The sequence below is a fragment of the Apium graveolens genome, chromosome 6 (assembly GCF_009905375.1).
Source record: "Apium graveolens cultivar Ventura chromosome 6, ASM990537v1, whole genome shotgun sequence".
Classification (NCBI taxonomy): Eukaryota; Viridiplantae; Streptophyta; class Magnoliopsida; order Apiales; family Apiaceae; genus Apium; species Apium graveolens.
The window spans coordinates 67,917,765-67,937,902 of NC_133652.1; the positions used below are offsets into that span (position 1 = coordinate 67,917,765).

Sequence of the window (20,138 nt, forward strand, 5' to 3'; positions counted from 1 at the left end):
AGTGAGAAAAGCTCTTTCCTTTTGTTTGAGCAAATCAAAATACTTCTTTTTGTAATCAACTTGCTCAAATTTCTTCTTATCAGAGGTTGGCTTCCTACACTCACTTGCAAAGTGTCCACTAATGCCACAGTTATAACATTTGAACTTGAATTTGTCCACCATGTTTTTGTTTGGCTTAGTGAATTTTGTATTTTTCCTGAACTTCATCTTTGCAAACCTCTTGGACAGAAAAGCCAGATGTTCATCAACATCATCAGAGTCATCCTGACTGGAATTGTTTTCATCCTCAGCTACTTGCTCTTTACCCTTGCATTCTGATTTGCTTGTGCCAATTTTGAGACATGGCATTGTCTTCTCCTCATTCCTGGCTCCAACCTTCTCACTGTCAGCTACAAGTGCAACTGATCCTCCTTTTCTCTTTCCCTTTTCCAACAGCTCATCTTGCTCCATCTCAAGTTCATATGTCTTCAAAATTCCATATAATCTTTCAAGTGTAAAATCCTTATAATCTTGAGAATTTCTTAGAGAAACAGTCATAGGCTTCCATTCCTTTGGTAGAGACCTTAGAAATTTTAAATTGGAGTCCTTGACTTGGTACATTCTGCCATACAGCTTCAATCCATTCAACAGTTTCTGAAATCTGTTGAAGGTATCATTCAATGATTCTCCTTCTTCAAAATGAAAATATTCATACTGTTGAATGAGAAGCTGCATTTTGTTTTCTCTAACTTGCTCAGTGCCTTCACAGATAAGCTACACAGTATCCCAAATTTCCTTAGCAGTTTGGCTGTTAATGACATTGTCAAACATATCTTGATCTAGGCCATTAAACAGAATGTTCATGGCTTTCTTGTTCTTGTGAACCTCTTCAATATCTTCAACAGTCCATTCTGCTTTTGGCTTAGGAATAGACTGTCCAACAGCAACTGTTGCAGTAGCAGCTGTGGCCACCTTGTGAGGGATGTGAGGACCATTTTCAATGCAGTTGATGTAGCTTTCATCTTGATAGAGAAGATGTAAATGCATTTTCACTTTCCAGTAATGATAGTTATCTCTTTCCAAGATTGGAATCTTTACACCAATATCCTTCTTACTCATGATGTTAGCATAATAGATCTTTAAACTCTTTGTATGTTAAGAGCTTGCTCTAATACCAATTATTATTCTCAGTGGACTAACAATGAGATTTACAGAAGGGGGGTTGAATGTAAATTTCAAAACTTTTTCAAGTTTTGAGTAGTTTCTAAGGCTAAGTGTTTTAGTGAGCAAATGTGTGTGAATGGCTTGAAGCTAATACAGACAGATATATATTCAAACACAAATGTAAAGAACACAAAGAACTTAAAAACTTTTCTGGTGGATTTGTTGTTCCACCAGAGATGTGTTATTTCAGAAAATATGTTATTCAAAGAATTAAATCACAGCTGCTTCCTAGTACAAACTAGATGATTTTCTCTCTGGATTTTTCTAAACAGCTCTGAAAAATTCACATCTAATTACTAGCTGCTACTTGGTTTATATATCACCAAGTTTACAAGTGAAGATAAAACTGTAAAATACAATTAAAAAGGCTCTTCACATGTTTCTTCTTCATTTCTCTATCCAATGCAATTTAGGCTTAGCTTTTAATCTTTGAATACTTCCTTGTTTGCACCAGAATGGAAATGCTGAATTTTCTTGATTTCTCCTAGAGGCTTCCACATTCCAGTTTATCTCTGTCAACCCATGTGCCTCTGTCAGCTTATGAATTGTCACTATCAACTGCTAATGAACTAAGCATCCGTTGAAGCTTTCATCCGTTGATGCCTTATCCGTTGAGGCTTTATCCGTTGAAGCTTTATCCGTTGATGCATTATCAGTTGAAGTCTTTATCCGTTGAAGCACTTATCCATTGATGGATATTATCCGTTGAAGCTTTAGAGACATCCGTTGAAGCTTTGTTTCTTATCCGTTGAAGGTCTTCAATATCAGTTGATACTTCTTCACTTATACAAAATTACAAGGCATGAAATATTTACAATTAGCCCTCCTATTTGCATATCCACTAGTAGTCAACATGACTGATAATTTCCTATAACATCTAAGAATTACAACTTGAATCCAGAGAATGAAATGTGCTACAATACTAAACTTATTGCTAAGTAAAGCTACTCCTTCAACGGATAGCCAAGATGGTCTTATCCGTTGAGGCTACAAACACTAGATTTCTACTTAAGTGTTTTGTATAACTTATCATCAAACTAATACACATATTCCTAACAATAGTAACCAACGCCATTGATTCAATTGATGAATTGATAGATCGATGGAGTAAACGGGTGCATATGCTTTAAGGCAAAGGCACAGGGGACGCGAATGGTGCATCTTTTTCTCGATTGTTAGTCAAACGATATCAATGAATGTGTCATGTTCCCCCACTTATCCCCGGCATCCCCTTCATTTTGATATCTTCGGCTATTAACTTGATGATCACATCTAGGGTTGCACATGGGCTGGATTGAGTCGGTTTGATTATGTTAATGACCCAACCCATTTAGTACGGGTTACAAAAATATCAAACCATTAATTTCGAAAAAAAATAAAACCCAACCCTACTAATTATGTGATGGGTTGGTTAGAGTTGGGTTGATCGGATTGCAAGCGTCTTTTTCGTATTTTTTATCAACGGTCTGCATTGGGGAATGACTTCCATTATTCTGTTACACGTTATATGAAGGTGTAAGCACACATTGTAAACACAAATAAGAAAGATAACAGCATGCCAAACACTTTATCTTTGTAGGAGAAATAAATAAAATTATGATAATCATTTTAACGATATGCAACTACATTTACTGTGTTACATAAACTCAGGATGTGAATATAATTATATAACCAAATATATGTATGGATGTGCAAGTAAAGTTAGACCAAAGCATTCACATCGATCTTAAACAGAATGCCATAATTTATATCTACCTTAGTTGATAATTATTCGCAACGTTTTCAGGTTTGCTTCTCTAAATATTTTCGGAGATATATATATATATATATTATTCAGCCCGGCTCTATTATTAAGGTTTTCTTGTAACTTCAAGTGGAGCTTTACAAGGTTGATTGTATGAATTATATGGCTTTAAGCATTTGTAAGATGAGGGGTAAGGCTGTTACTGCTAGGATTATAAGTTGTATATTATAATTATCAACACACGGATATTTTCCTAGGTTTTTTTGTCAGGGATGTAATAAAATTCAAATGGGACGGGGTGTAATAAATTTGAAATAGGCTAGGTTTAATAATAAAACCGGGTTGGGTTGGTTTAGGGTTTCAAATAGGTAAAATGTGACCCAACCCATTATAAATGACCCAAGTAAAAAATAACTCAACTAACTCATGGGTTTAATCGCCTCGGTTTAAACGACACACTTTAGGGTTTGATTGGATTGGGTTTTGCGGGTTACGTAACCCATGAGCAGTCCTAATCATATCTACACTTAAACCTACTTAAATTTGGGATCCAAAAAAATAAATACTATTATTTTAACAAATTTATTATTTTATTGAAGTAAATGTATATTTTTTTGATCTTTTATTTAAGTCGTTTTGACTTATTAATACAAATTTTTAGGTACTTTAACTATATAATAAAATTTTATATTTTATATTTTTTTGAACAAAAACATCACTTTCTAATTTTTATTTAGAAATAGAAAATTTTATAAAATAATATTTATAACTACGTGGTCAAAATACCTAAAATTACGTGTAGATAAATCAAACTAATTTACATAATGATAACCCATTTTCTTCCCCGGCTCCTTCTCCCTATCCTGTCCAAACTCGACTTTTGTTTGTGCAAAAATGAAGGCATGTGGGGTTGTGTTGTTGGTCGGGTTCCTGCATAACAGAACCGGAGGGGATGGCGTCCCCGCGGCACATCCGGCGTGAGGATGAGAAAAGGGTTTATTGAAGGAGAAGGATAAAATATGAGTTATTAAATATACGTCAGTGGTGTGTGTATGTGTGTAGAGGTAGAAGAAATAACCCCTAAAATCCCCCTTTTTGGGGCCTTTTATAGGCTCCTAATTTAGGGTTTTGGGACCTTTTATATGTCAGTGGTGTGTGTATGTGTGTAGAGGTAGAAGATGCCTGAAGCATGTAATTCACAACCCCGAGAGCTATTCTCAATTTCATTAAGAAAATCTTTGTACAGATTGAAACAACCAGGACGAATGTGGTATACCATCTGAGTTAGTACCTTTTGAAAGAACATTACGTTAATAGTGCAATATGTCCATATTTTTTATCACAAGGACAAAAGGAGGATTCACATCATGGGGACTCCTGCCAAGCTTAATGAGACGATTACATATTTGAAAAAAGAATTTGAGATGAAAGACTTGGGTAAAATAAAACTTTTCCTACGGCTTCAAGTTGAACATTTATTAAAAAAATCTTCGTTCACCAATCATCATATATTGAGAGGATCCTTAAACGGTTTATTATGGATAAAGCATATCCAGTGAGCACACACATGGTTGTTCGTTCATTTGAAAAGCAAAATGATCCATTTCGCCCTAGAGAAGAAGGAGAAGAACTTCTTGGTCCTGAAGTACCATATCTTAGTGTCATTGGTGCACTCATGTACCTTGCCAACTGTACACGTCCCAATATTGCATTTTTTGTTAATTTATTGGCAATACATAGTTCTGCTCCAACTCGAAGATATTGGACTGGAGTGAAACAAAATTTTAGATATCTTCGAGGAACTATGAACATGAGATTGTTTTATTCAAAAGACTCAAATGCAAAATTAACACGATATGCTTCTGATCCTCGTAAAGGAATATCACAAATAGGCTACGTATACACATATGGTGATACTGCAATATCATGGTGCTCTACAAAATAAAATCTTGCTGCAACTTCTTCAAATTATGCTGAACTTTTGGCCCTTCATGAAACCAGTCGGGAATGTGTATGGCTAAAATCTCTTCTCCACCATGTACGAGAATCGTGAGGTCTTGTAGTAAAGAAGGGCATTCCAACTATCTTGTATGAAGGCAATGAAGCTTGTATAACACAAATTAAAGAAGGCTACATTAAAGGTGACATGACGAAACATATAGACCTAAAGTTCTTCTTTACTCATGAACTTCAATAAAGAAAAGAGATCGATGTTTGTCAAATTCGTTCATGTGAGAATCCAGCAGATCTGTTTACAAAGGCGCTTACTACCACCCCTTTCGAGAAGTTAGTGCACATGATTGGGATGCGCAGACTTCGAGATATTTACTAAATTTTGTGGTCATATTTGGATTAAGGGGAGACATATATGGTATACTCTTATTTGTACAACTCATGTACTCTTTTTTCTTCACTAGGGTTTTTCCCACCGAATTTTTCCTAGTAAGGTTTTAACGAGGCATGTTGTTGTACAAAGTCATCCAAATGGGAGTGTTATGACATTATTGTATGACTCTTAACTTTCGAGATATTCTTTCGCCTTTTATCTTTATCCCATTAACTGACACAAACTTTTTTGCCTTTTCACTTGTTTTAGAATCGTATAAAAAACTTACATGTACATTATCTTGATGTATGAAATCTTAAGTTCTCTCTTATCCTCTTTACATTTATTAATTACATAACATACTTTTTTTAAATTTTAGTTTTCTAAATTCGGAGCTTATTGTGAGTAACACTTACAAAACTAAATACCAAAACAGATTTCGAGCCCTTACGGTTATGCTAAGCCCAGCCCAATCTGAACGGATCTACTTTAGCAGGTCCAAATTGACAATTGAGTTCAAGTATTGAAATTGGCTGGCGAAACAAAAACACAACACACACCGCGTGACCAGAAGTTGCGAGCTTGTTCATCGTCTTCGCTTCTTCAGAAAGGTTTAATTCACAATCTATAGACTTTTAATTTATATACATGCATGTGTGTGTATCATTATTATTCAATCTTGTTTATAGCTTCAATTTTCAACTTAGGGTTTTGAATTTATTAGTTGTGTAGCAACAAGGAATTGAATTTGTTTTGATTGATAGTGGTGAATTTTAAGTTTTTTTATTTAATTTGGTTAATAGGTGTAGATGATTATGATGTTAGTTCACTGTTTTTGCTGTGAGATGAATTATTGATTTTATCGATTTTAGTTAAAAATGCGAGGTTTTGGGAGAATTGAAGATAATTATATTGTTATGTTTGTTGTTGTTAAGTGTGGGTGAAATTAATGACAAGTGTTATTTTTATTGTTTTTTTCTAATTGTTATTTCATGCTCTGACTTTTAGTAAAGTAATATCGGGTTTAGAAGTTGGTTGAAAAGTTGTTTTCAAACCGTTTTTTTGAATACCTTGAAAAGGTATTATTACATACTTTTCGAAATGGAGTGTGCTACTAAGTTTAGCACTATTGAAAATGTGATCTTGAAAGATATTTGTAATACTACATTGTACGAGATACCAACCTGTTTCCCTTTCTTTTTATTCTGTGGTATCTTTTAACGTTTAATAGGATCGCGACAAATGCCATAATTAGGTTCTGTTGATATTTTTAATAACACACGTGTTCTTATTATAATGCACAAGAATGATACATGATTGTTTACGTTGAACAATATCCTTTTCCGATCTCTAATAGATGGACATTTTCCCCTGAGATTTTAACATTAACTCTTTTTTTTCAGTGAGTAGATTGGTTCGTAATGGCTGGTAGAAACCGTATTCCGCGGGAGGCATATGAAGACCGTCGCATGTATCTCCCAGAAGGACATGTTCGTGGCCCGTTGCCTCAACCAATGCCACCTCATCCTGCATTATTGGAAGAAGAACTTGAATTGCAACATCTAGAAATCCGGAGGCTTTTTGGTGAAAATAGGAGGCTGGTTGATGATCGAATAGCAATGCAGCGAGATTTAGGGGCTGCTAAAGAAGAACTTCATCGCATGAATCTTGTCATCAATGATATTCGTGCAGAACAAGACCTTCACTCAAGGGAGCTTATTGAGAGAGGTTTAAAGCTTGAAGATGAACTTCGTGCTGCCGAGCCTTTGAAAAAGGAGGTTGTCCATCTCCGTTCTGAAGTTAAGAAACTGAACTCCATTAATCAGGATCTGTCTGTCCAAGTGAAATCCCTTACAAAAGAACTTGGGAAGTTGCAATCGGACAATCAGCAGATTCCACTTTTGAGGGCTGAGGTTGATGGACTGCACCAGGAGCTTATGCGTGCTAGGTTAGTATTTTTTTTTTTTGAATCTAGATAGTTGAGAACGTGCTTGCTTGTTAGTGAACTGTGCTTTTGCTTATATTTTATTAACTGCTGATACTGATTTTGTTTGTTATAGAAATACTTTTGATTATGAAAAGAAAGCAAACATGGAGCTGATGGAGCAGAGACAAGCAATGGAGAAAAACCTGGTGTCCATGGCACGAGAAGTTGAAAAGCTTCGTGCTGAACATGCAAGTGCTGATACGAGACAATGGTCTGCTGGTAATGTTATCTTATGCCAATCATTTTCTTTTCTGCTAATATTGCTTACAGTACAGACAAAAGAAAGGTTGTCTAAGTTAGTACAATACTTAAATTTGATCAACGACCTGATGCAACTGATGTGCCTTATTCCTTGTTTTCTTCACAAGTAGATGTACATGAAACATGATGCAAGCCAACTCTTATTGAATTTTTTTAGATGAATTAAATATCTGATTTTTAATTATTCGTCTAACTGAAGTGTAGTCTATTAAGTCTTGAAATACGAACATCTGAGTTTTACAAGCAAAGTGGTTTTTATTTTGGAGTTTCTTACTGTTTCCCTAGAATAGTACATTATAACCTTTAGTCAATAATATTTTGTTGATTACAGCTACCATATATATGGACGAATAGTGTAATAGTATAGATTAAGTTCCTAAACTTTCGGTTCCTTGATTATTATTTGAAAGAGGTTTTACTGTAGAGTAAAACACGCACTCACACTCACACTTACATAGAATCATTTCTTTTTTCCCCTCATAAGCTTTTAAGTCCCAACTGTTGGGGTCTTTTTTTGATTAGACATGCAACTTGGATGCAATATATTGATTATGAGTTCATAGGATATATTTCCTTTAAAAAGGAAAAAGATTTACCAACCATTTTTTTGTTAATTAAAGATTTTTTGTACCATGTTTGCTTGCAAGGACAATTACTATTTTGCATAAGCCGATGGCTAAGCATGATATACTTGAAGATATTTTGTTACTATATGAACCTAGTTTTAATGGGTCTCCTGTGTAGAAGCTGGATTAAAATTTAATTACTATAACAGCTAGTTCTTTGATCTAAAATTGTTTTTTTGTGGAAAGAAATTGCAAGGAGAAATTCTTTAGGGAGTCGAAGGAAAAAACTTGAATGTGTGAAATTAAATGATATTTTTAGTTAGCGACTCTAGGACTGCTGTTTAATCTGGAATTCGCGGATCTTTTCAATCGGAAACCTTTTTGAACAATATCAAATTATCATTTCTAAAGTTTCAACCCTACTCCACCTGCCTCAACCCCCATCCTTGTGGTTCCCTGGAATCTGCATGACCTTTGAATTCGTGCGTTTACATCAAATGCGGTGTGTGGCTGTTTCTGCTTTAATCCATGAAATTGGTTCTCCATGAAGAGATTTACAATTACAAGGGGCACCGGGCTTCTTCTGGTTGCTGCATATGCATAGGGATTAAGGGATGAATGTGGACTTCCATATCTGTTGAATTCTATTATCTTGAAGAAACCTTCCAGCTCATTGTTATGTGTTTGATTCTGTCTTACTAAGAACCAATGAATATATATGCTTAGATAAGTGTGTTATGATGGTGAATGTGGAGTGAGGCACAAAGAAACAGCTATTAGACTTTTAGGAGTTAGGATTATGATGTATTCATTAGTCATGTTGTGATACTATGTTATATATGCTATAGGTGGAAACTATGGAATGAATCTCAACACTTCTGAAGGAGGGTACCATGCATCATTTGGTGACGGATACCGGGGTCACATGGTACAGATGTTGTAGTACATTGCTAATATTTTGTTCCAACATTTCTTATCCAGCATGAATAACCAAATTATATATTTATGGCGCAATAGGGTGCTGCTGATAAGGGTCTTCTATATGGTTCGGGTTCAGGATCGGGTCCAGGTGCTTGGGGAGCACTGGAGAAGCCTCGCATGACTCGTCGCTGAGAGAGCTGGAACTATGTTTTTATATCAGAAATGGAGCATCTGGCTCACTTGTTTGTTCGGGTTCAGTGTAAAATGGATGTTAAAGTGTATGGTTTCTTTAGGTTTCTGTCTTTTATCGGCAGTACTTGTGTTCACTTTACTGTTTTAATTAGCCTATATATCTATCAGGGTTGGTAGTAGAGTTAAGTATATTTCATAACTTCCTCTAAGACCTATGTGTATAATATGAAATGAATATTTTGCTTTTCAATTGTGCTATGTATTAACTTACTATTGTCAATTTCTGATTTACATCCTTCTCTGGTTAACTTTTTTGTCCGGGCAATTAGTTGAAACCTTTTCGGTAGAACCTTTTGCGGAAGCTATTTAGATTCTTTAATGAGCTCCTCACATTTAAGCTCGTAAGATTTGCTGAGAAAAATCTTCCTGTTACTACACGCGGAAAAATCCTCCTCACCTAATTTGTTGATTGAGTCGTTACATGGCGTTATTAGTGAGCTAAAGAAGCAGCCATGCTTCCTGGAAGAATATTGAATGTTACCAAACTGATGCTGATGCACAGAGCAAGATGGAGTTTATACTGATTTTTGATAGAAGTGCTTGCGCTTGCGTTAGTATGGATAGTGCACAGTATCTCAAATACATATCTTAGCGTAATTAGATTTAAAATGTTGGAGGTTGAAGTGCTCGGTACTCTGCGAATAAGCTTTTTGCTTTTATTCATGGTCTGATGTTTTAGTTGCATAGCCAAATAAGTAGTATGCCGAGTTTCAAGCCATCAAGTTTCCAGTTGTCCAAGGTTCTGGTAGGCTGTGAATCAAATATTCGTGTTCTACTAGTTCTACATTTTTTTGGGCCTTGGTAGAAAATAATGCCATGTTGGATGAAAATGTTAGTGCTGGTACTGGATTTATAGGTATATATTGGCATTTCGCATTCCCTGCGTAGTGAACCAATTTAAGCGAGCCTATTCAAGCGAGCCTACCAATTTAAGCGAGCCTATTCAAGCGAGCCTATTCAGATTCAAATTAGCTGTTATTGGCTTTCCTTGTACGCTGTGAAATGGTAAAAGCTGCAATTGGTATGAAGCAACAGTTGAAGGGTAGGAGTCTTGGAAGCTTTATATGAGTAGAATGAAATCGTATCGTGACACTTGCGCCTAGTCTATTGATATGATTCCTGCTCTGTCTAAGACTTTTAGTTGTAAATCCAGTCATTAATAGGAAGGACATAGCGTACTGGCGTGTGTAGTAGTAGACGGATTTTGTTAAAGATCATTATAAGTATACAAGTAGATTACATGGATGCATGTCAACAGGAATACCTTTTTAGCTGGAATAGAAGTTTAGGTGGTGCGAGTACCACTTGTATGTAGGAAGTGGGATTTACAATTGTATTGCTTGTGGAAAGTTGCTCTGTAATGTTTGGTCTCTCTCTGTTCTACTTGATGACAGGCATTTACTTTGCTTTTGAGTTGCCTTTGCCACAGATGGTTATATAAGTTCTTGAAGAGTTGCGTTATGGTAGTTTGAGTTATAAGCAGTGAAAGGACCATAATGGTGCCATCCCATATTGAACATTATGAATTCAAGGCTGGCAACTATTTAGCTACAAGAAATGGCTGTAATTTGTTAACAACCAACTAAATTGAGTATCCATATGTCTCTTTTTATCATGTACCTTTCTCTTTGCCATTTATTATAATAGTTATGTAGTCAAGTGTCCAGCACCTTGTTGCCATATTTGCTTCTTCTGGCTGTCCTCATGCTGCACATATCGCCTTTTTATGGAACACTATCAGCTTGGAGTGTTGGAGGGTAGGAGGGAGGACATACCTCTTGAAGTGGGGCTGACATGACTTCTGGTCTGAAGATCATAGGCAAGTTTATTGTCTTTGTTTTATGGATTCAATAACTTCTAATTTATTGGTTTATGATATAAATGTGATACCTTTTTGTCTTTTCATTCTGAATTAGATTCATATTTGGTCTCTTGTTGTCTCTGTTGTTTTTTATTTAGATCCGTTCTTGATCTCTTTCTGTGTGTTGAGCTACCAACTTGGTTTAGCTTAAAGTGAATTGACTTAAAATGTGGGCCAACTAACTTTAGACTAGCTATTGCAATCGAATGAGGATTATAGTAGTTTTGAAGTGGGGAATGCGATGGGTGATCATTATCAGGCAACACATTTTACACTACTCTAGTAGACTACCCTTGTACAGATGATGATAGAATAATTAAGAACAATAGGAACTTATTATTAAAAAATAGAGTAGAAGGATTAGAATGATGCATATAGAATTTGATCGAGGTTTGACCATTAGAGGTAAATGTCAAGATAGACAAGACCATGTACAGGAATAGGGAAAAAGAAAGATCTACAAGGAAAACACTAAAACATAATCTCCTGTCAATCTTAAGTTCAAGTTCACTCTTTGTGTTTCTTACGTTAACGCTACGTCAAGAATAAAGCCAAAGTGAGCCACTGATGGGTTCTATCTAAAACCAAAGTGAGCCACTGATGTGTTCTGTCTGAAAGATGCTTCTATCAACTACCAATGTCGATCAATTCTTTAGAAAACTTAGATTTTGTCGTTGGCGTGTTGCCACGGCCTTGGCGGGGCGTGACAGTGTGCTCTATGTATACGAAGGTGTATCTAGAGCTTCTACTATAATAATAGGGTTCAATTTTATAGCTGCCCCCCCCCTCTTTAGCAATGGGCCCCCTTCTTTCTCTTTTCTCGAAATTCTTGTGCTATCTATTCTGCTATGAGGGTGCAGTTTGCAAGGCAAAGTCAAAATAACTGCTCTAGGATATTTGATTTTCTGGAACATTGTCCTCTGGAATTTTGAACTGTCATTGTTAGTGAGATATACTAAGAGGCATATTTGAGTGAGAGAAATGTGGTATCAGTATTTTACCACGTTGAATACTTTTAGGAATTAAGGGATAATATCAATGGAGCCTGGAAAAGGTAGTTTTCGCAAACATAAATTACTTTAGGTGATGTGTTGACATGTACTGAAGTTTTGAAGTTTGAACCGGACATGCGCTTTCCTCAACCAGTTATCTATAAACGAAATTACCTTTGTAGCTGATGATGTACAATTTGCAGAATTGCTAAGTAAAAATTAGCTTTGAATTCTTTTGGGATGCTGAGTTGTTACTATTTAGCATCATGCTACGACTAATGTCTATGCGTAAAATAATTGAAAGAAAATTTTAAGCTTTTATATGCGGCAGACACGCAGCTTCTCCAAAGTGGTCTCTTCTAGTTTTTAGGTGACAAATAAGAATCCTGGTGATATCAACTTGCAGACAATGGGTCATAGAAGTCAATTTGAGCACCAAAGATGATGCAATGATAGCAAGTAACAGTCAAATAAAGTGATGGAAAATTTAGTTTGCAAGAGAAGAATCAAAGATGATGAGATGATAGCAAGTAACAGTCTAATGATGAGGGAGAATCTTACTTGAATGTTGCAAACCATAGGAAGATTGTTACCAGTATTCTACATCTGGGAGTATGTGTGTTAACAGGATTGTACATGCCTTGTTCTTTGTGCAGGGTGTGAAGAATTAGCAAGTGCTTGTATAGTAGCACGAAAACCTAACAAAATAGGAGCCCTTTTTTCCCACGTTTACCCGATTTTGGTCAAATTAATTATTCCCAAGGAAAGTTGGCAGGAAAAAGGAGTAGGCTTCTGAGAAGACTTTTAGATTTGCTTATTAAATGCACACTTCCTTAGCATGAGGAGTACAGAAAGCATTTTGTTTGAAAATGTTAATGTATCATAGGATATGATTATTTGTTGAATCGGATATCCATCAACTCCATCTGGAAATGGAAGTAATGGGAGGGGGACTCTTTGCCTAATTGTATAATGTAATTAACTTCGCAATTGTCCCCATAATAATGGTAAAAAACTGTTACCATTACGTTTAACACAACCCGAGTAGTTCCATCAACCTACTTATATTAAATATCTACATAAAATTGTCTGTGTAAAGTGCTGTTTTTAAGAATTAATTTCTATTCCTACTGATATTTTTTTTTCTTGATGATATGCAGATAAAAAGATTTCAGCTGCTGTACTTTATATGTTGAAAGGCAACATGTGAAACTCAGGTATTACTTTTTATATCTTGCATAAACAATTATACATGGGAAACTTTTCGTGAGGCCTTTTATTTTAATAAAAGAAACCTACAGAATATAGTACTTGGTGAGCTTCACTTTGTATGATTAAACATTTTTTAGTATTTATGAAATAATCACTTGCCGGATTACTATATCTCATTATTAAAGAAAATAAATATAGAAAAGTCTTTATATCTGTTAAATCTTGGCCTCTTGGTTGCAAAATTGACAAGTGTCGAGTTTAGGGGGATTTCTGCTCCACCGTTTTTAGTAGACTTTTAGTTTCTAGATGATAAAACTTGTCTATGACATCACTAAAGTTGAGGAATTATATTCAGTCCTGATTTTCTTTGATATAGAAGTCTGTTACTTTTTAAGTTGAATTTGCAAAGATTTAGTCATGTATGGATTACATTATATCTAGTCTTGCCTTTCTTAAATGAACCAACTCCCAAACATTAATTCTCCGCAACGTGTAGAAAAGGTTCAACAATCCCGTCTAAACAGTTTTTGGTACGTTATACAGGGGAGAGAAATTAGTCATGATACTGGTCCCATTATTTTGTTGTTGCATGTGTAGATGTACATGTTATGTTCTTAACTATATAACGGAGATGCGTGAAATGTTGTCAAATTAGTTGCCAGCATTTTTTGGCCTCTTATAAAGTTATTGAAGTATGTGACAAGTGTGAAACAGAAACTATGCAGAATTTGGTCTTGGCTTCTTTTTTTCCCCGGAACCAACTACCTCAATGACCTATCTTTTGTCGCAAAAAATCAAGAAATTGCGGTGGACTAACATGAAGTACACATAGTTTGTGTAAGACTGGTCAAATAAAACCTCCTCTGTTAGTTTACCTCTGTCAGCAGGTCCTTAGTTACTCTCTTTGCTTTGTATATGCGAATATCCTCCGACCATGTATTCGTTGATCTCCCATTTTTTGAGTATTCCTAATTTCAAAGTTTCCGCTCGCTAAAATGCAAAATGCACTAGTAGCTCTCCACCTGACATGACCAAACTACCCCAAACTGTTCTCCTGCATCTCTTTTTTTGTAGACGGGACTTTTGATCCTCGTCCTTGATGCACTTCATGACAAAAATGTCCTTTGTCTCCTTTGACTAAGAAATGCTGGTGATTTAATTTACTGCCTTCCTTCTTTTTATTCCATATTTAGTACACATCCTGGTATATTACACTCCGTTCCTCTTAAACAACATTCATGGCGTCCCTATAGACAATCCCATATTATTGAAGTTTTCCCTCAAGGTTGTTTTTCTTTAACTTTTTGCAGGGTAACATGTGATTCTAATAGCATCTATACGACTTAATTATACTATGATATGAGATGTGTCTTTACCAGGTGGGACACCACCTTTCAACACACCTAAAGGGTATGTTATAATGATCGATACCACTAGCCATCTCACTCCTAGTCTTGTTTAAATTGATTTTTTGACCCCAATCTGCTTACCTACTTGGTTAGAAAAAGCTCCTTGATGTCCTTCAAACCAACATCACTTATCTTAACATTCTTTTGTAAACAAGTGGTCCTTACAGTTGTTCTAATGCTAATATGTAAAAATAGACATGCTTCGTGGATCTTCCCCATTTTCATCTGTCTACGCAGCTACCTCTATTTACTCACCTAGCTAAGAATAAGTCATTTGGTTCACTTTTAACCTGCTGAATCAACTGCCCGTGTGGCCTAAAATATAAGCTGATGCATTTAGGAAAAAAAAAATTGCCCATGTGGTCTAAAATAGGCTGATGGATTTAGCAGCAACCACCTATGTGGATTAAAACATACCTATGTACTTAGCAGCAATCCCCTTTGTGGCTTAAATAGACTGATGGATTAGCAACACATTATTGACAAATGTTGATTAAAGCACAAATTCTGCTGCCATTATCTTTTGGATATCCTTCCTCTAACCGGCGCTTTTGTATAAAGAGTAGCCACTGTTGTCAACTGGGGCCTGGACTTGTAACTATATATAAAGTATGCTAATGATCACCTTCCAGTTTAAGTACTTCTTCTCAGACCAAATTCCCTTCTAGTTCCCAGTTGAGTTGAACTTTTACAGGCATCCTAAACACAAACCAGTAGAGGTATTCTCCCCTTCTTGTGCAGAATGCTCATACCTCATTCAATCACAGACTCACAGTATCTGTGTATCTATTGGTCGGCCAAGTTTTCCCTCTTATTGTCCATCTGGTAACATCTCGTTGCAATTTCAGAGTCCTGCTGCCCATCAATAGATTATGCGCTTGTATCTGCAGAATCTGTCAACTTATGTATGTCATCCACTATGGCAAAACATGATAATTAGCACTGTCATAAACTTAATGGTCATGAACTAGAATGATAACATATAAAAAAAGGTAGAAGCTGCCATGATTTTTTTTAAAGGATATATTTTCTTTGTTTTGATCTTTAAAAAGCCTATTGCGGGTAACTGGAGAGTTAAATTAGATGAGAAACTATTAACATGAAATTTAATTGCTATTCCTGTCATGTAAAGTTTTCAAAAGATCCATTTTTTTGCTTTAAAAGCGTATTGAGGGTAATTGGAGATTTCAATTATATGAGTAACTGATAATTATGTGAAATTTGTTTGCTATATACCTGTCATGACTTTGGAATGAAGATAAATAGTGAACCTCATATGTGTTTTAGCATCCCAGTTACTGTTAATATATGAAATTTGTTTGCTATACCTGTCATGACTACCAAATGAAGATAAATCATGAACCTCATGTGTGTTTTAGCATTCCACTCCATGTTACAAAATGAACTCTCATTGCCTCTCTTCTCCCCGTTCAGAAATGCTGAACAAGTTTCATGAATGATTCTCTCAAATTGAAAATTTTGTCTTTGCCGAGACATGATCAATCGATTGAAAATTTTGGACTTCCCAAACCATTTCATATTGTGTAGTTTATAAATTTGGATGTCGAGAAAGTTCTGTTGTGAAGCTTACTGGACTTGCAAAATGGGGTGACAAGACTTTGTCCACCTTTTCAGTTTCTTAATACTTGTCATCACGCCCCAACTAGCCTTTCTGGAAATACAACTGTGGACATTGTGCAGGTTCTTTCATGGTCTTACAACTGGTGAAGATCGTTCAGCAGCTTTCATGGACTCATGGCCTGCCTAATGAAGGAGAAGCTGAATTTTTTTATTTCATAGAAGTACTTAAAGTAATATCTAGTGTTAAGTGTTTGGAAATAAGGAGCATCCCTACTTGTCGTATTGTTTACCACAGAGCCCTTTTAAAATTTCTGTACTTGAGGATTGAGATGTCAGAATATGGATTTGTACACCGCCTCAGTGTATTTTAAGTGGATAAAACTGTACCTTCATGTGTTTATATTACTCCCGTGTTCTTGATGTTAGAAAATATTGTGTCTTGTGGAAAAGCATCGTTCTCACAGCTAAATTATCTGCTTTCTATTTCAAAATTGCGTGTGGTATTTTGTCAGGAACTGTCGAACGTATTAGTTCCTGGGCAATTTTGTGTCTATTTTTGGTGTTTTCTGTTTATTTAGGTAGAATAACAGCTAAAGTAAGCTCAGAAACAGAGATATAGAGCAGAATAGAGATAGAAACAGAGAGGGTAGAGATAGAATCAGAGAGATTAGGTAGAGATCAGAGAGAAACTTGAGAGAGATGATAGAGTTTTAGAGAGAGATGAGAGATAGAGTGGGTTTAGAAATCCTAGAGAGAGAAATTAAGAATCACTCATAGAGAGAGAAAGAGATTGGTGGCTAAAGCCATTTCCATATATTCATTCATAATGAAAACGAGAGTTTACATCAGGTATTTATAGATATCATACCAGTATAGCAATTAAGCAAAAGACTAAAATGCCCTTAATGACTCTACTGTCATACCGCTTTACTACTACTGCTGTACTGCATTACAAATAGTATTACTACTATTAGTTGAAGTATACTAAGACTGATTCCAAACATATTTCTGTGTGAGAATCACAGACCTGTATAATTTCCGGTTAGATCTAACTTCATGATGTTGAAAGTACCATTGAAGCTGGGATGAATTGTTTTCTCTTACCAGTACCAACCGCGGAGTGGGGATTGAAAGATCATCATGCAAATCTGCAATGTAAGGAAATATATTGTGTCCTAGAGGGCTTTCTCCGTATCATCCCACAGTTTTCTTGGCTTTGCACAAAGATTACATGGTGATTGAATTATTGAAAACTGAAATGTAGACTGATGCTGAGCATCAAGATGGAGTGCGAGCAATCCATTCTTTAGGCCCTTGATGCATTATCAAGCAAGTTCCCCGGGTCAGTTTGGACCAGACACTTGTAGTTTAGTTATCGATTGGACATTTTTCTTTTATATGAGGAGTTAAAAACTTTTAGTTTACTGACTAGGCTTTCCATAGGAAATCATACCAAGAAATATTATTTGATTAAATTGTATCATATGATATTTGGTGTGCAGGTATGCAGATAATTTTTCTGAGGTAAAACACTTTCTCCAAGGAAGGTTTTAATTGCCCAGTCAGGCTAATGAGCGCCCAAAATCTGTAAGTTTTCATCCCAAAATCTGATACGTTCTTGGCTTGTGGTCACATAGGGTGGCATGTTGCTTTGAATTGTAAAAGCGTAATGTTTGTTGAAGACAGGTTTTGAGTTAAAGTTAGTTCCATATATCGTAGCTTTAGTTTTCGTAACTGAACATTCTTTTCGTTAATTTTAAGCACACAACCAGAATCTATAGTCTAATCTGAAAAAGAAGAAAGGCAAAACAATATGTATCATATTATTCTAACCGAACTTGGGAAAAATTCGTAAGTAGGCGGAAGTACATACTCTGGGCCATATTAAGCCCATATTTAAAATACAGTGCAAATTTGAAGTCCTGACCAAATTAAAAATATATATAGTTCAAGACATGTATAAAAGCACTTTACATATATTGAGTCTTAACCAGAATTTACATATATGCACATTGATACAGATAGAACCTCAATCAAAGAAAATCCATATTTTAAAGATTAAATTCATTAGCTAATATCTAGGTTATACTATTACATAAGCGGATTTTTATTTAATACGACTAGCTTTATGAATATTTCTATTGATATTGATTAAGATAAAAAAAATTATTAGAATAATAAAAATAAGTACTCCCTCCGTCCAGATTTTGTTGTCCAGTATTACCATTTTCCCTAGTCCCGAAATAGTTGTCCAATTTGATAAATATGGTAAATAAAAGTTGAATAAAAGGTAAATCGGAGGTAAATAAATGGAAAATAATTATTTTTTTTAGTTTTATATTATGACCCTTAATGATTGAATAAAAGATGGATTTAGATTGATGGACAAGAAAAACGGGACGGAGGGAGTATAAAACATAAATAAAAATTATTGAAGAATACCCGTGCATTACGGGTTATAAGCTTGTATAAATAAATGATGAAATGTCTTTAGTTAAAGGGGACTGGGAAAGACGGTATATAGACAATATAGTGTGTCATCAAAATTGGTAGCTTTCAACTGTGTCAAGTAGAAACTTGAAAGGGGAGATGGTGTAATAGGAGATGTGACATGGAAATGGTTTCTTTGATAATCCACCATCAATATTTGAAGTTTTATGAATTATTGTGCATTCATTTTATTATTAATGTAAAATAACGTTTTTACACCATTTCTATCATGTATAGCCCAATCTAGGGGGAGCAAAGTATGTTAAGAAATCTGGGGGTAAGTCGAAATTGACACGGAAAATTCTGAAATGCTTTTAGTGTAGTGTTACGCTGAAGTCAGAGTGTTGCTATTTATAACTTTAGATTCTTCAGCTGACGAGTGTAACAAATTGAAACAGAGTATGTGTCTATTGATGTATTATATAAAGTTAGTCTTGAAAAAAAATAAAGGTTTATATTATGTTGTGTCTACTACTATTCTTTTTTCATTTTTTGAAAGAAAGTGTCTACTATTCAAAACTTTATTCTGATTAGTAGAATTTACCTAACAGGGCCAGTTTCAAATTTCAGCATGAATCTATCTTCGCAGTTCAGTTGGGGGCCGCTGTCCTCCGCTCCGGGTTGCTTTTGTAATTAATTTTTTCCCATATTACACTACAAATACTAAATTCATTATTACTAATGGCAGCTGGTGAATATCATAAGTTAAAAAAGCTATTTTTTTTAAAAACCATAATAGCAGTAAAATACATTGTTGCAGAATCCAGTTAAATAAATACAGGTGCAAAATGTCCACACTTGCAAGTGAAAAAGTTGCCAAAAAAATATACATGCTCGCAGCTCGCCTTCCAAAATCTTTTATGGTTTCTGGCAATATCAATATCAATGGGTTTAGCACCTTGGTAAAAATACCGGCACATGTACGGGCATGCCTTATTTGTAAGGCACCATTATGCATTACATGTTTCACTTGTATTAATAAAAATTAATATTCCTTCTATTTACCCATCATTCCGTTGCATCTTTTTCCATCTAATTGTAATTTAAATAAACTATTATTTTAATAATAAGGCACAAATCTAAGAGATGTGGAATTTTATATATTAAAATAATATCCTAAATGACCAAAACATTAATTGTGATTCAAATATATTATCATGTTAATAATTAGGCAAAAATATAAGATATGAAGGAGTTTATATACTGAAATAATATCCTAAACAATGACATTATCTTTTTATTATATTTATAAGACATATATTAGAAATTGTTGGATTTACTCTACGGTACTTTGCCTTTCTTCAGCAATTCGAATTTCATTTTGGTTTTTGTA

At 35.1% G+C, this 20,138-nt stretch overlaps 1 protein-coding gene across 4 annotated transcripts; it reads left to right on the plus strand.

Annotated features, from left to right (window-relative positions):
* The first annotated feature begins 5,726 nt into the window (after positions 1–5,726).
* Positions 5,727–19,751, plus strand: LOC141664370 (protein FLX-like 3). 4 transcript variants are annotated; one of them, XR_012551997.1, is made up of 10 exons: positions 5,727–5,884; positions 6,677–7,221; positions 7,334–7,479; positions 8,936–9,015; positions 9,105–9,286; positions 13,274–13,330; positions 17,423–17,470; positions 17,580–17,657; positions 17,818–17,902; positions 19,357–19,745. XR_012551997.1 is itself a non-coding variant. In XM_074470309.1 (5 exons), the coding sequence occupies exons 2-4, from the start codon at positions 6,695–6,697 to the stop codon at positions 13,321–13,323; spliced, it is 723 nt and encodes a 240-aa protein (XP_074326410.1). In that variant the 5' UTR covers positions 5,727–5,884; positions 6,677–6,694; the 3' UTR covers positions 13,324–13,330; positions 16,436–17,257. The 4 variants fall into 4 exon arrangements, 2 of the variants coding, with proteins under 2 accessions (XP_074326410.1, XP_074326409.1); XR_012551998.1 differs by lacking the exons at positions 8,936–9,015; positions 9,105–9,286 and having other exon boundaries at positions 19,357–19,751; XM_074470309.1 differs by lacking the exons at positions 8,936–9,015; positions 9,105–9,286; positions 17,423–17,470; ... (1 more) ...; positions 17,818–17,902; positions 19,357–19,745 and adding an exon at positions 16,436–17,257.
* Positions 19,752–20,138: the final 387 nt, after the last annotated feature.

Excerpts from the sequence above, each read along its gene's own strand:
- LOC141664370 (XM_074470308.1), top strand. The coding sequence starts at position 6,695 with ATGGCTGGTAGAAACCGTATTCCGCGGGAGGCATATGAAGACCGTCGC. Across the intron at positions 7,222-7,333 it reads CAGGAGCTTATGCGTGCTAG|AAATACTTTTGATTATGAAA; the intron begins GTTAGTATTTTT and ends TGTTTGTTATAG. Across the intron at positions 7,480-8,935 it reads TACGAGACAATGGTCTGCTG|GTGGAAACTATGGAATGAAT; the intron begins GTAATGTTATCT and ends TATATGCTATAG.